Below are 16,699 nucleotides of genomic sequence, written 5' to 3' on the forward strand. Positions count from 1 at the left end.
CCTAAAAGATATCACTGCCGGGGCCAGGAGGTTAGGAGTAAATTGGAGCTAGTCATCCTCGGCCTCCTTTTCACTGTACATTCTCTCTACTGGAGACAGAAAGAGAGCTCAGTCTTGGATGCCCACCCCTGCAGGCTGGTGTGGCTGTTGCATTTCTCTCTAGAGGAATAGGGAGTGGGAGATGGTTGTGGAGCTGCCAGCAGGCCAGTGTCTCACTGGCATTCTTTTTGTAGATGACAGTGTTCTGTAGCGTGATGTGATGGTTGTGTACCACTTGGCAGCTTAGGTCATTCCTTACTGATTGGAAATCAAACCTGTTTCTTCTTCCTTCTATTGTGAAGCAGCGAGTGACAAGCACATCCAATGGCTCCTAGGGGCAGATGGCGAGGTCTGGGTCTGGATCATGGGAGAAGGCCCTGGTGACAAGCCCTACGAAGCGATCTCTGAGGAGCTGATTGCAGAGAGGGCGCGGCTGCAGGCACAGAGGGAAGCTGAGGAGCTCTGGTGAGGGGTGCTATGGGGTGTTGGGTGGGGCCTGGGCATGGAAGCTATGCTTAGCCCCATACACAGCTAATTCTTGTATTTTTAGTAGAGACAGAGTTTCATCATGTTGGCCAGGCTGGTCTCAAACTCCTGACCTCAGGTGATCCACCCGCCTTGGCCTCCCCAAGTGCTGGGATTACAGGCGTGAGCCACCACGCCTGGCCTTAATGATGGTATTTTAATTGAGAAATTCTAAACTCATGTAAACAACACTGAAAACTATACAAAATAAAGAACAATTCACACCCACCCCCCTAAGGTAACCACAGTGAATGTTTAGTTAATACATGCTTTGTAAATTGTTTTATTCACACCTTGACAAATTGAATTATAGATCCAAAATGCAACTTAAGATTACTATATGGTACAGGTATTTATTATATGATATGAGAAACCTAACTTACTGGTCTTATTGATGGACATTTGGATTGTTTACCATTTTTTATATTATAAAAATCCTCTGACAAGCATCTTTTACATGCATCTTTGTTTTATTTACTTACAAATTTATTATTTATTTATCATTTTGTTTTTTTGTTTTTTTTTTTTTTTGAGACAGGGTCTCACTTTGTTTCCCAGGCTGGAGTGCAGTGTCATGATCAAGGCTCACTGCAACCTTGATCTCCTGGGCTCAAGTGATCCTCCCTCCTCAGCCTCCTGAGTATCTGGGACACAGGTGCATGCCACCAGACATGGCTAATTTTTAAAATTTTTAGTAGAGATGGTGTCTCACTATGTTGCCCAGGCTGGGCTTGAACTGGCTTCAAGTGATCCTCCTGCCACTGCCTCCCAAAATGTTGGGATTACAGGCACGCACTACTATGCCTGACGTACATGCATCCTTGTACACTTGCGTGAGTGTAGAAAATCTAGGAAACGGGGTTTCTAGCATAGTTTTCCTGGCTTCCAGAACAATTGTGCTGATTTACACTCCCATGCTTGAGACTGCCTGTTTCTCCCCGTCTTTGCCAACATTGAATTCTGATAGACCAAGGAAAAATTGCTCATTGTTTTCATTTCAAGTTCTATTGTCATGTGGTCCTTCAGTTTTTCACACAAGCTTATACCTGTGGTGCTCTCTTGGTAGGAGACAGAAAGAGGCAGAGATCACCAAGAAGTTCCGGGATGCTCTGGCCAACGAGAAAGCCCGGATCTTGGCGGAGAAGTGGAAAGTGGAGATGGAAGACCGCAAGGCGGCCAAAGTCTTGGAGGAACGCATCCAGGAGGAATTCAAGGTGGGCCAGCGCATAGGGCCCCTGTGTGCGGCCAACTGATTAGCCCCGAGATCACTGGGACTGGCCTCTGGTTTGGATCAATCCTTGGCCATTGGTTGGTACTGGGTGTTTTATGAGAATAGAAATCTGTCATGTCTGAGCAGGAAGGACCTTGACACACCATTTGGGCCAATCCACTTCTTACTTTACAGATGAGGAAACTGAGGGTCAGACAGAAGAAACTTGGCCAAGTTCACAGGTAGTAGTGGTTAGGGATAGAGTCAGGATCAGAACTGGGGACTTTTGCATCCCAAGCCACTGGTCCAGAAATGAGGCCTTGTTCCGTCTCGTTCTGTCGTGCAGGCTGGAGTGCAGTGGCCCGATCTCCACTCGCAGCACTGCAAGCTCCGCCTACCAGGTTCACGCCATTCTCCCACCTCAGCCTCCCCAGTAGCTGGGACTACAGGCACCCGCCACCACACCCAGCTAATTTTTTGTATTTTTAGTAGAGACGGGGTTTCACCGTGTTAGCCAGGATGGTCTCGATCTCCTGACCTCATGATCCACCCACCTCAGCCTCCCAAAGTGCTTGATTACAGGTGTGAGCCACCACGCCCCGGTCAACATTGAGTTTTTTAATGGAGGTCTAGAGTCATCCTAGGGACATGACCTTATACTGCTAGAAGCCATGGCCAGAGTTTGATGGAGTTGTTACCTGTGTGCAGAGAGTCATGCAGTTGTCAATATACTCATTGCATTTTCCCATTTAAAAAATTTTAAAACTTTGTTTTGCCCCCATACTAATTAGATAGTGAGGACATTGGCCTTTTCTTTCTTTCTTTCTTCTTTTTTTTTTTTGAGACGGAGTCTCGCTTTGTTGCCCAGGCTAGAGTGCAATGGCACAATCTTGGCTCACTGCAACCTCTGCCTCCCGGTTTCAAGTGATTCTTCTGCCTCAGCCTCCTGAGTAACTGGGAGCACAGGCGTGTGCCACCATGCCTGGCTAATTTTTGTATTTTTAGTAGAGACGGGATTTCACCAGGTTGGCCAGGCTGTTCTCGAACTCCTGACCTTGTGATCTGCCTGCCTCAGCCTCCCAAAGTGCTGGGATTACAGGCATGAGCCACCATGCCTGGCCAACGTTGGCCTTTTCAAATCATGTATGTTGCAAATATTTTCATCAGTGTGTTTTTTTCTTAAATTTGGTTTCAGTATTTTCAGATGTACATAGGATTAAACTTTTAATTGGCTAAATCTATCAGTCTAGTTTTTTTTTTTTTTTCATTATTTGCTTCATGCTTAGAGGATCTGTGACATCACAAGCTTTTAAAAATCTACATTGTTTATATATCTTTCCTGATTTGATTTCTCTCCAACTAGTTTTCCTTCACTTTGGAGGGTGTTGTAATAGAGGGCTCTTACTTTATTTTCTTCCAAATGGTGAGCCAATAGTTCCCATATTATTTATTATGTAATCTGTCTTTTCCCTTCTCATTTGACTTGCTGCCTTGATTGGATTCTTACTTTTTACTTACTTGTGGGCCTTTTTGTGGATTTTTCTTCTCTGATTTATTATTCCTGAGCCAGACTTAATTGTTTAATTATTGTAGCTTTAAAATAAATTTTAACATCTGTTAAGGTAAGAACCCTACCATTACTCTTCATTTCCAAAATGTCCTTGGCTAATCTCACCCATTTCTTTTTTTCCTGCCAGGGAAACTTGAATTATTTTGTCATTATCTCCCACCCTCTTAACAGCAAAGACCTCGGTGACTTTCATTAGAATTGCATCAATTTATAGCTGTCTTTGTGAAAAATAGACATTTTTACACTACTGAATCATTGAACCTTCTTGTTCAGAAGTATGATATGTTATTCAAAGCTTCTTTTTGTCTTTGCTAATTTTTAAAAACACCTTTAAAGGTGCTGACCATCTAATCCCAAACTTTTTCAATAACTTTTATCTATATACCTATATGCTTCCATTTTTTGGACCTTGGTAAAATTTATTTTCTTTAAATGCTATTTTTCTTTGAGATAGGGTCTCACTCTGTTGCCCAGACTGGAGTGCAGTGGCACAATCTCAGCTCACTGTAACCCCTGTCTGGGCTAAAGTGATCCTCTCACCTCAGTCTCCCAAGTAGCTGGAACTGCAGGCATGCACCACCATCACACTCAACTATTTTTTGTATTTTTTGTAGAGACAGGATTTCACCATGTTGCCCAGCTGGTCTTGAACTCCTGAGCTCAAGCCAAGCACCTACCTTGGCCTCCCAAAGTGCTGGGATTATAGGTGTGAGCCACCACGCCTAGCTATACGTTTCTTTTTTAGTTAAACTTTAGGTTTAATATTCGTTGTTGCTATTGTGAATGAGATTGTACCCATTATTTTTAAACCGATTGCACTTGCTAGTTATATATTTGGATCCACAGCCTGTGGTTGAGACCCCCTGTGGTTGAGACCCTCAGTGAACCTGAGAGTCTGGCCAGATGGCCCTAGTGATCCACCATGAGTATTATTATTCTCCTTGTTTTATTTTCCCATGAGTTGTAAATTTTTTAGCAGATTTTCCTGAGTTTTTATTATTAATTAATTAATTAATTTGTTTGAGATGGAGTTTCGCCCTTGTCGCCCAGGCTGGAGTACAGTGGTGCAATCTCGGCTTGCTGCAACCTCCACCTCCCAGGTTCAAGTGATTCTCCTGCCTCAGCCTCTCAAGTAGCTGGGATTGCAGGCACCCACCATCATGCCCAGTTAATTTTTGTATCTTTAGTAGAGATGGGCTTTCACCATGTTGGTCAGGCTGGTCTCGAACCCCAGACCCCAAGTGATCAACCTACCTTGGCCTCCCAAAGTGCTGGGATTACAGGCATGAGCCACCGTGCCTGGCCTCTTGTGAGTTTTTTAAATGGAGTATAATGTGGAAAACAGTATTTGGAAACAGTATTTACCCTCCACACATTTTATTTTTTTAAAATTTCAAACATGAAGAAAAGTTGAAAGAAAAAATAAAATGAATACTCACATATTCTCCGTTTAAATTCACCAATATTAACATTTTAACACATTTGCCTTCTCTCTCGGACAAATGTGGTAAAATGTTAATAATTAGTGAATTTAAATGGAGAATATTTACATACTCACACTCATATACACTTTGTTGTTGCTATTGTTTTACTAAACAATTTTAATGGAAGTCATGGATGATGATACTCTAACCCAGGGGTTGGCAAACTATTTTCTGTAAAGGCCCAGATAGTAAATATTTTAGGCTTTGGGAGCCAACTCTCTGTCACACAACTACTCAACTCTGCTGTTGTAGCACAATAGCAGCTACCGACAATATAGAAACAAAAGGATGTGGGCTGGGCATGGTGGCTCACACCTGTAATCCCAGCACTTTGGGAGGCTGAGGCGGGTGGATCACTTGAGGTCAGGAGTTGACATGGTGAAACTACTAAAAATACAAAATACTAAAAATACAAAAATTAGCCAGGCCTGTAATCCCAGCTACTCATGAGGCTGAGGCAGGAGAATTGCTTGAACCCGGGAAGCAGAGGTTGCAGTGAGTGGAGACCGAGCCACTGCACTCCAGCCCTGGGAGCCTTAGTTTGCAGATTCCTGATCAAAACCTAAGAAGTTCAGCATGCATCTCCTATGAAGAAGGACATTTTCCTCCACAGCCACAAAAGTCATTATCACACCTATTGAAATGAACAATAACTCCATGATAGTATTTCAAATCCAACTCACAGTGGAGAGATACTTAGTTTATGTTGCTGGGTTTTGCATATGATTATTTAAGTCTGCTGGGGAAGAAAAGCAATTATTTTTATCTCTTTCCTAACCATGAGAGCACCTGCTCTAATTTCTGGCCTTCCTCTTCCCCAGATGGGGGCTGAGCTCCAAATACTGGAAGAGTGGCTCTGTGGAGCTGGAGTCCTGGGGCTCAGCTCACGAGATCATGAAGGGATTAAGGTATGAGTGGAGGTTTTCTGCTCAGTGGTCTCCTTGAGAACCTCAGAGACAGAGTGGGTGAGAAATTGTGGGATGTTCTATGCTGGGGCTCATGAAGGATCACTAGGGCCATCTGGCCAGACTCTCAGGTTCACTGAGGGTCTCAACCATAGGCTGGATGTTATTGCCAAGGAAGGTTATGACTATTATGTGTTTGTTTTGGTTCAAATATTAATTTGCTAAATGTGAATGTTTAAACTTTATTAGAAATAGTGATCCTGATTTGGTATGTCTTCATTTTGAAGAGCCTCAGAAATGCCTTGGAGAGGCTCATTAGGGCAGTGTTAGCAACATTAGAGCAAGCACTGTGCAGTTGAATCGTCCAGGTTCATGAGCGGAGGTATTTTCTGTTCGCTCTGCCTGTAAGTGCACTGCCCTTTTGCAGTGTGGAACTCTTCATCACAGGAAATAGTTAAGCCTAGGCTGAAACATGATTTGAAAGGTTTCTGTGGTAGGTTAAGCGGGATTTGTGGCAAATTGTTTGCCCCTCCTCTCTTTGAGAGGTGGGATCTAGTCTGCCTCCCCTTTTGGCTGCACCAGCCTTATGACTAGCTGTGATGTGTAGAATGCAGTAGTAATGACTGATACAACTTTTTTATTTTTTAATCCGAGATGGAGTCTCACTCTGTTGCCCAGGCTGGAGTGCAGTGGCATGATCTTGGCTCACTGAGACCTCTGCCTCCTGGGTTCAAGTGATTCTCCTGCTTCAGCCTCCCAGGTAGCTGTGATTACAGGTGTACACCCACACACCAGCTATTTTTTGTATTTTTAGTAGAGACAGGTTTCACCATGTTAGCCAAGTTGGTCTCAAACTCCTGACCTCAAGTGATCTGCCTGCCTCAGCCTCCCAAAGTGTTGGGATTATAGGCATGAGCCACTGCGCCTGGACTGATATAACTTTTGAGGAAAGACTATAAGAGAGCTGCAGTTTCTACTTTTCCCTCTCTTGTGATGCTCACTTTTGGAAGCTGTCCTATAAGAATCCCTACTACCCTAGACTACATAATGTAGGGAAACCCAAGCTAGCCATGCAGAGAGGAAGAGGCTACATGGAGGGGCACTGATGCACCAGACACATGAGCGAAGTCTTGGTTCTGCCAGCCCATTCCAGTGAATGACCCCAACCAAGTGATTGACCTCAACTGATACCACATGGTGCAGAAGAGCCATCCAACCAAGCCCTTCCTGAATTATTAATCTGCAGAATCATACACAAATAAATGGTAGTTATTTTAGACCACTGAATTTTCTTTTTTTTTGAGATGGAGTTTCACTCTGTCACCCAGGCTGGAGTGCAGTGATGCAATCTTGGCTCACTGCAAGCTCCACCTCCCGGGTTCATGCCATTCTCCTGCCTCAGCCTCCCAAGTAGCTGGGACTACAGGTGCCCGCCACCATGCCTGGCTAATTTTTTTTTTTTTTTTTTTGAGACTGAGTCTTGCTCTGTTACCCAGGCTGGAGTGCAGTGGCACAATCTCCGCTCACTGCAGACACTCGGCCTCCCTGGTTCACGCCATTCTCCTGCCTCAGCCTCCTGAGTAGCTGGGGACTACAGGCACCTGCCACCATGCCCGGCTAAGTTTTTGTATTTTTAGTAGAGATGGGATTTCACCGTGTGAGCCAGGATAGTCTTGATCTGTCTGCCTCAGCCTCCCAAAGTGCTGAGATTACAGGCGTGAACCACCATGCCCGGCCTTAGACCACTGAATTTTCTGGTATTTGTTATTCAGCAGTAGATAACCAAAAACAGCTTCACCAAGCAATTTATGCATGGGTTAGAGATTGGCTTAGATAACCAAACTTCCTTCCCTCCTCCCTTCCTCCCTCCCTCCCTTCTTTCCTTTTTTTTTTTTTTTCCCACATAGAGTCCGACTCTGTCACCCTGGCCAGAGTGCAGTGACGCAATCTCAGCTCACTGCAACTTCCGTCTCTTGGACTCAAGCCATCCTCCCACTTCAGCCTCCCAAGTAGCTGGGACTACAGGCATGCACCACCATGCCTGGCTAATTTTTGTAATTTTTGTAGCGATGGGGTTTCACCATGTTGCCCAGGCTCATCTGGAATTTCTGAGCTCAAGCAATCCACCCATCTCAACTTCCCAAAGTGAGATTTTTATTGTGTCTTTCAATAGTAAGGTTCTAACATTCTGAGTTTTGCTTGTAGGAATGTACCAACAACCTTCATTTAATACTTTCTTTTTCCTGAGAATGTAAGGGGAGGCTGTTTGCTGTGGGGGAGGAGGGGAGAAATAAACTACCGGCTCTCAAAAGCTTACAGGGTGCCAGGGGAGAGAGAGACAACTCCATGAGCAATGCTTAGTCCCAACCACACCCCGGGGGGTATAATGGAGGGCAAAGGAGTAACTTTAGAGGTCTGGGCATGAGCAAGCACAAGAGACAGAAAGGAGAGCTGTAGAATGACGAACGGTCTGCTGGAGGGAGAGATAAAAATTTCATGATGGATGGAGCCAGACATAAGCCTGGAAAGGAGGTAGGGTGTGGAGCTCTTAAATGCTACTTTAAGGGGGTGGACTTTACTCTGTGGGCAACAAAGCAAGATCTTGATACAAAGAAGGGTGTGGTCAGATCAAGTTTTAGGAGCACAACTGATGGCAATGATGTAATTCAAGTGATGAGTTTTCAGGCAAGGAGACTAGTTAGGAGATTTTTGCAATGGTCAAGGCCAATGAGTGAGGGTCTGGACAAAATCTATGACAATGAAGAAGGAGAGAAGGGGATGGATATAGCAAAATGGTGGTGGTGAAATCAATAGGGCTTGGCATCAATTAGATGTTGGGATGAGGGAAAGCAAAGAGCAAAGGCATCCAAGTCCCAGGCTGGGAGATGGGGAGATGGCAGTACCCTCCCACCATGGGGAGCTTCCTGCAAAACCATGAGGTTTGCAGGAAGGAGAAAGTGCTTAGACTGGCTCCACTGAGGGATTTTTACCCCAGTGGAGAAGGGAGTAAAGAGAAGGGAGATAGGTGGAGGCTTGAGGAGAGGTGACAGCTTGGGTGAGAAGCTGGGTGATGGAGAGAGTTGGATGGGCTCACTTTCGGCAGCTCATGTTGAGGATGTAGGCAGGTTCTGCTAATTCTCCAGGTCATGGAAAAGGTAATAATGACAACTGCATTCTGAAAATGGAAAAAAAAATCCCGGAATCTTTGTATTGGGTTACACAGGGAACTCTGAAGATGGAGACAGCTGGAAACCAGTTTTTAAAAACCATTCTGCTGTGGCTGGTGCCATTTGAATGTAATTTACGTGCATATAAAAGTGTTCCTTTAGAAAAAAGGAGATCCTGAGGCCAGATAAAATTTGCATTTCTTTCCCCCATGCTTTCTTAACTCCTAAAATTGCTTCTGGACATTTCTCCTTCTGTTCAAGACCACAGCACGCGGCTCAATAAACATCCTGTGCTCTCCTTCCAACCCGGGTCCTGTGATCTTCCTTCTCTGCTTGCAATCTCCCTCCCTCCTCCCACCCCTATCTCTTCCTGGTTTTATTCTTAAGGAACAGACGTGGTTGATACTGTTCAGTTGTTTATTTTTTTTTCCATTTTCTATTCAAGGCCACTCTCTTTTTTTTTTCTCCTTTAAGTTTGGAGTTCATTTTGGCCACTTAATGAACTCCTATACAACTTTAGAATCGATTACTGCTTTATTTCCAATAAGATTAGAAGTGGTGGGAAAATTTTCTACTGCTCAATTTTCTCTTGAAAAGTTTAAACTTTACCAAAACTTCTCCAGGCAAGGCTGACGCCAACAAAACAACACGATGTGGTATCCCCTCCGGGGGATCATCACAAACGCTGTCTTCTCTTTACCTGATTGATAACTCATGCACTTGTCTGGTCAGCATTTATGGAGCACCTAATATCTGCTATGTCCTGTGCTGTGAGCTGGCATTGGAGGAATGAACAGCATAGGCTTGGTTCTGCCTGTGATAACACTGTGGTGTTATTGGGGCCAGACTAACAACAAAATGAAGATGCCTTTATCACCTGAAAAATGATGAGGTTCATAAATTTGGAAAGGGGAGCTTTACTTCTCATAAAGGGCTGCAGCCTGCAGGTGGCTATTCAGAGAGGCTGGGAAGCACAGCTTCTGGTCAGAAGCTGGTAGCAGGCACTTTGAGGCAGGGAAGAATGAGACAGGAGTTTATGCTGACCAGGTTAGCTGAGTCTACATATTACAATTAGGCCCTATACATCGAAAGGCAAAGCAGAGGGCATGAAGGCCCTTAGGGTGCATCCTCTGTAGACTGGCCAGAACCACTCTGGTTGGTGGTCTCTTATCAGGAAGGAAGGCTGGTCAGTTGTGTCAAAACTATGAAAAGGGAGGGGCAGCATCAGGCTGTTGGTTGATATCAGTCTTTCAAAAGGGCTGGTTTCTGTTTAATCCTTAGGGAAGAAAGCCTAATGGGTGGTTACAGAGGCAAGTCTGACCTCCTCTCCCATCATGGCTGTGAACTCAATTTTTAAAGTTTCTCGGGGGTCCCCTTGGCCAAGAAAAGGTCTGTTCAGTTGCTTAGGGGGCTTGGGATTTGTAAAATTGTTTTCATCTTCCAGAAAAGGCATTTGTCTTGATGACATTTTCCACAGGACTGTGGCAGACCCTGGCCTCTGTGGGTTCCTGAGGTGTGCTGTTACTGATGGGTTATGAGGAGAAGGGAGATTGAATAAGCTGGACAGCTCAGAGGGCTTTGGGCAGCCAGAGCAAGGCGATTAATTCCTAGGCAGAAGGGGAGTGTTTGCATATCTGGCCTTCTGGCTGCTAAACCTCAGAAAAATGGACTTTTCTTTCAGTGGTATCTGATGGGTCAGAGAATTCTGACAGTTGCAACAACAATGAGAATTTTTAGGCAATTTCAGCTTTGAGGGTTATTTTAGCAAGACCACATGTAATGCTGTTTATTTGTAGTTGCAAAATGTTTTCCTTTGTCATCCCCATCCTTGTGAAGAGCTTGCTTTTATCACAGTAAATGACCAGTCATTTTCCTCTGAGATGGGCGGTTGCTGTAGGCCTCTGGTTCCCTGGGTGGTGTCCTACTCTCCAGGTGAAGAAGAACTGATTGAATGTGGCCCTACCATTTAACTTGCTGCTTCCTGTTAGTCACAGCCAGTTGAAGTAGGACCATTGCATTGTAATCTGAGGTGGCTAAGGGCCACTTATCTGCCATATACCAGTCATATACTTTTCCACTGTATGCCAGTCATTTCTTGGGCTCCTATCTCCTTGCTATGGGCTGAGTTATGTCCCCGCTAAAATCCATATGTTGAAGTCCTAATGCCTGGGACCTCAGAATGTAACTATATTTGGAGGTAAGGTATGTACACAGGTAATTAAGTTAAAATGAGATCGAGTGGGTTAGACCCTACTCCAATATGACTGCTGTCCTTATGAAAAGGGAGATTTGGACATAGACGGGCACACACTCAGAGGGAAGGATGTGAGTGACACAGCAAGAAGACAGCCAGCCAAAGAAAAGGTCCTCAGCATGAAGCCAACCCTGCCACACCTTGACTTTGGATTGTAGCTGCCATGATTGAGGAAACAGAGTTCTGTCGTTTTTAAGCCCCCTCAATCTGTGGTACTTCGTTATGGCGGCCTGAGCAAATGGATACGTTCCTTATCTGCACAAGGCAGTGGTAGCACGCAGTTGACGTCCCTCTGGCTCTGACAGGCCTTGACTGTATTTCCCCTGAGACCTGCTTCTGCCTGGAAGACCCCAGTGGGTCAAGGGTGGGTCCTTTGGTATATTTCAATGGATCAACAAGCAGATAAAAAGAGATAACTGTGCATTTTTACTCCGTTGTTTTAAAAATGACAAGATTTTTGTTCCTTCTGACATGACACAGACTGGGGACTTTTCTCCAATTCAATGATTAATTTTTTAATGCTAAAAATAGACAAAATTCTGACTTCCTTATGGCCCACTCTCTAAGAGCTGGGAGTTAAGGGCTAAAGAAGGTAAGTGACTTCTTCTAATTGTTCACCAAATACTTTTTCATCTGTTTTTTTCCAGGCTACCACCTCCCCCACTCTGGCCAGAAGAAGAGGGAAAGTTGAAAGGGAAACGTTGGGGTGTTGGGGTATCAGGCAGAGTAAAGGGAGCAGGAGGGAAATGGGGAGATTAAGGAGAGGTCTTAACTCTGAATGGTGGGACCTGCAGCCAGGGTTGCCCCTAGGGTGTACAGAGCTGGCAAATATTTCCCTTTGCAGTCTTTGTTTATATTAAAAATCTGAGTCACATAAAACCAGCCTTTTAGCACTATTCTGGTGACCCAATCTTATGTGATCCTGTGCTAAAAATACCGTGCTGGCCAGCAGGATTCATCTGTTTGCTAGGCTACCCTTCTGGAACCAGGACCCCCACAATGGGGCCCAGGATGACTTCATAAATAGGAATCCTGGAGTTCTTTGGGACATCTACTCAATCCCGTGATAAGGGAGATGATCAGAGAGCACCCTGAAGGAAAGAAACAGGGAGTCAGGCTCAAGTAGAACCTATTCTGGGCCTAGGGCAATTTAGCTGGACACCACCACCTGCCCTTACCATTCCTGGGGGTCTGACTATTTCTGGCCAGTCCTGAGGGGAGACTTGAGGAGGAAATTTCCAAGAAGGTGTTTTAAAGCATGGGTTTCTGTGAAGCATGGGGCTTAGGCCAGGAGCCCTGCTTGCTGCGGGCAGTCCTGCCTGCAGCCTGCTCCCCTCCAATTCCTGGAATGCTGCGGATGATACCACCCAGGAAGGACAGAGGAGAAAACACTGAATAATCTCAGGGAAAGAGCCTCTAGATACTTACATCTGAGAGTGCAACATGGCTGGTTCCTCCTACGATTGCCCTAGAGCACAGTCCTCCTCTCAGTGAAGCCTGGAGCATGCTCTCTGAGTTTCCTATTCAGATATTTACTTCTCTCTTGAATATGAATAGTCAGGGAACATTAGACAGCTGAGGAAAACCTTTCACATGTATGACAGGCACCAAATCAAACAAACTTAACCACACACGCACACAGAGGAAACAGACCTAAATCAGTGTACGTGGGGAAAAAAAGCTCTAAAATCCTCAGAGAAATGAGTTATCGCATTCATAAAACAAGTGCAAGATGCAATGAAGAGAAAAGAATAACCTAAGAATAAGAATGAGAGCTTGGAAATTACACATGTGATAGCTGAAATAAAAAACTCAGTAGAAGGTTTGGAAGATAAGGTCAATGAAATCAACCAGGAAGTAGAACAAAAAAGACAGCAGATGGAGCCGGACACAGTGGCTCACGCCTGTAATCCCAGCACTTTAGGAGGCTGAGGCGGGCGGATCATCTGAGTTCGGGAGTTCGAGACCAGCCTGGCCAATGTGGTGAAACCCCGTCTCCCTAAAAATACAAAAATTAGCCAGGTGTGGTGGCATGTGTCTATAATTCCAGCTACTCGGGAGGTTAAGGCATGAGAATTGCTTGAACCTGGGAGGTGGAGGTTACAGTGAGCCAAAATTGTGCCACTGCACTCCAGCCTGGGCGACAGTGAGATTCTGTCTCAAAAAAGAAGAAGAAGAAAAAAGGCAACAGATGGAAAGCAAGAGAGGAAAACGATAAGGCAGTTAGAAGATCAACTCAAGAAGACCATTATTTGACAAATAGGAGCTCTATAAGGAAAAACAAGAAATGAGAAGAGAAGAAATTATCAAAGAAATCCTAAGCAAAGATGAATTAGACTGGAAAGATAAGAAGCTACAGACTGAAAGTACCCCCAAGTGTCCAACACAATTGGTGCAAGAAAATCCACACCAAGGCACATCATATTAAAAAGTTCAGAACGTCGGTGTTAAAGAGACCCCAGGGGCTTCCAGAGAGAAAAATAAATGACTTGTGCAGAAGAATGAGAATCAGAGTGGTAGTTCTGGATGATAGAAGACAAAGAAGTCTTTAAAATTCTGCAGGAAAATTATTTTTAATCAAATTCTGTGCTTAGCTAAATTGGCAGTTACATGTAAATGTGGCATATAGACATTTTCAGACAAGACTCAGAAAGTGTCTCTATGCATTCTTAGCTGAGAAGTGTTAAATGTTGCTGCAAAATGGCAGAGTGTTCAAGAAAGAAACAGGGGCTTCAACTCAAGGAAGGTTGAGAGGTGTGTCGTTGGTGGGTGGATGGAGAGGAGGCTTACGTGGTAACCAGTGCAGATGGGAGAAGAAAAGATGGCACCCGGGGTGGTGTGTCCCTTGGAAAAATAAATTTTGTATTGTCTGTTATAAGAAAAAGCACTTGGTTAAACACAGAGAATGACTTACTACATCTGGGAAAAATTTGGGAAAATTCAACATTCAGCTTCGAGATATATTAACCCAGGAAAAATCAGAAAAAAGGACTGGAAAGAAAAGGCTTCCATACCTAGCATATTTTACTGAATTTAAGTTACCATTAATAGCAAAACATATCATTATTTAAGAGAAAAAAATTGTTGCTTATTAAAAAGCAAGCTGTAAGTTGTAAAACACATCCAAATTTCAGAGACGTTACAAAGTTAAAAAAATGTACTTTTTGGAATTGATGAAAATAGCATGCTATTTGGCTTTGCAGCAAACTATTTTGATGCTGATTATTGATTTAACCACAAATTATGAGGCAAATTTATTGTGAGGCTGAGGAGAGAAAAAGTATGGAGTATGGGTGTTCACCTGTGGGAAACGTAAGTGCTAAATATGCATGTGCCAAAAAAGGCAAGATTTAACATCTAGATTGATAAATTGATAAATCAAGGATTAGCAGCATTAATCAGACATATGGACGTAGCCCAACAAAGGAACAGCTAACATAGTTGAAAATGGTGGCCTCCAGGCATTGGTGTAAGGTTGGTTGGATTGGGTTCTGGTGAAGTTATTTAGAGACTGCTGATTTTCATTAGCAGCCTGTGGTCCATAATGCACATTTAGCACATACATATTACTTTGATGTAAACAAAGGTAGAAGAAAATACACACAGACACAAACTTTTTAGAGCTCAGGAGTGGGACAGAAATGGGAGATTTAGGGCCCTCAAATCTACTCTCTAAGATACTTTATCCAGACTTCAGGTTAAGACATAATCATACCCTGCTTCACTGGCTTTCAGGAAGAGACCAGGTGCCCCTCACTGTGTCCTTCCTCCCTCTTCCTCCAAAATGAAAGTACACCTAAGGATGGCACGGAGTCCTCTTTTTCTTTCTTTCTTTCTTTTTTTTTTTTTTATTTTACAAGATGGAGTCTCGCACTGTCACCCAGGTTGGAGTGCAATGGTGCGATTTCAGCTCACTGCAACCTCCACCTCTCGGGTTCAAGCGATTCTCCTGCCTCAGCCTCCTGAGTAGCTCAGATTACAGGTGCATGCCACCATGCCCGGCTAATTTTTGTATTTTTTGTATTTTTGTATTTCTTAGTAGAGACGGGGTTTCACCATGTTGGCCAGCTGGTCTCAAACTCCTGACCTCAGGTGATCCGCCCGCCTTGGCCTCCCAAAGTGCTGGAGTTACAGGCGTGAGCCACTGCGCCCAGCCAGGATGGCACAGAGTCCTCTTACCTCTGCAGTAAGATGTGGAGTTAACACATTGTTCCACATTTCTTTCTTTCTTTCTTTCCTTTCGTTCCTTCTTTCTTTCTTCCTTCCTTTCTTTCCTTTCTTCCTTCCTTCCTTCCTTCCTTCCTTCCTTCCTTCCTTCCTTCCTTCCTTCCTTCCTCCCTCCCTCCCTTCCTTCCCAGGCTGGAGTGCAGTGGCACGATTTTGGCTCACTGCAACCTCTGCCTCCTGGGTTCAAGCCATTCTTGTGCCTCCTGAGTTAACTGGGTCTTATTTTTTTTGTTTTCTTTTTTTTGTTTGTTTTTTTGAGATGGAGTTTTGTTCTTGTTGCCCAGGCTGGAGTTCAATGGCACGATCTCAGCTCACCGCAACCTCCTCCTCCCGGGTTCAAGTGATTCTCCTACCTCAGCTTCCCTAGTAGCTGGGATTACAAGCAAGCGCTACTACGCCCGGCTAATTTTGTATTTTTAGTAGAGATGGGGTTTCTCCATGTTGGTCAGGCTGGTCTTGAACTCTTGACCTCAGGTGATCCGCCCGCCTCGGCCTCTCAAAATCCTGGGATTACAGGCGTGAGCCACCACGCTCAGACTTTTTTTTTTTTCTTTTTTAACTTTTATTTTAGATTCCAGAGGTGCATGTGCAGGTTTGTTACAATGGTATGTTGTGTGATGCTGAAGTATGGGTTATGATTGAACCCATGACCCAGGTAGCAAGCATAGTACCCAATAGGCACTTTTTCAGTCATTCCCCTTCTCCCTCTCTCCCACTTAAAATAATCCCCAGTGTCTGTCATTCCCATCTTTATGTCCATGAGTACCCAGTGTTTAGCTTCCACTTATAAGTGAGAACATGCAGTGTTTGGTTCTCTGTTTCTGTGTTCTTTCACTTACTATAATGGCCTCCAGATGCATCTATGTTACTGCAGAGGATGTGACTTCATTCTGTTTTATGGCTGTGTAGTATTCTGTGGCATTCCACCTGTTTCAACCCATTTTCTCCTCACCACCACCTTGTCAGTTAGGTGGCATGATCACCACCACTTTATTACTAAAACACCAGGGTTCCATCCAGGTCCTGCTGCTTGCGGCACAGAAAGTCAATCACCTAGATGATGAGTATTGCCCAGGAAGAAGGCTTTAATCAGGTGCTGCAGCACAGGAAATGGGAGCTCAGCCTCAAATCCATCTCTGTCTCCCTAACTGACTAAAACTAGGGGTTTATGTAGCAGGTAAGAAATGTAACAATGTGTATGAAAACGGGAACTAGGGAGGAGCTAGGAAGCAATCATCTCATTGTGGGGTCAGGCATCTCATGGTCCGGTTGTGGTGATCTGGTGAGTGTCAGTAATTTGATACTTTTTGAGAGGCCT

The 16,699-nt window shown here is 44.3% G+C and overlaps 1 protein-coding gene across 1 annotated transcript in view; it reads left to right on the forward strand.

Annotated features, from left to right (window-relative positions):
* The first annotated feature begins 347 nt into the window (after positions 1–347).
* Positions 348–16,699, forward strand: part of SH2D4B (SH2 domain containing 4B) — a 74,814-nt gene continuing 58,462 nt past the window's right edge. The window contains exons 1-2 of the mRNA XM_026455773.1: positions 348–504; positions 1,631–1,778. Of these exons, the coding sequence (XP_026311558.1) occupies positions 404–504; positions 1,631–1,778 (249 nt within the window). The 5' untranslated portion in view covers positions 348–403. The remainder of the gene's footprint in view (positions 505–1,630; positions 1,779–16,699) is intronic.

This window comes from Piliocolobus tephrosceles, chromosome 9, assembly GCF_002776525.5.
Source record: "Piliocolobus tephrosceles isolate RC106 chromosome 9, ASM277652v3, whole genome shotgun sequence".
In the NCBI taxonomy this organism is placed as follows: Eukaryota; Metazoa; Chordata; class Mammalia; order Primates; family Cercopithecidae; genus Piliocolobus; species Piliocolobus tephrosceles.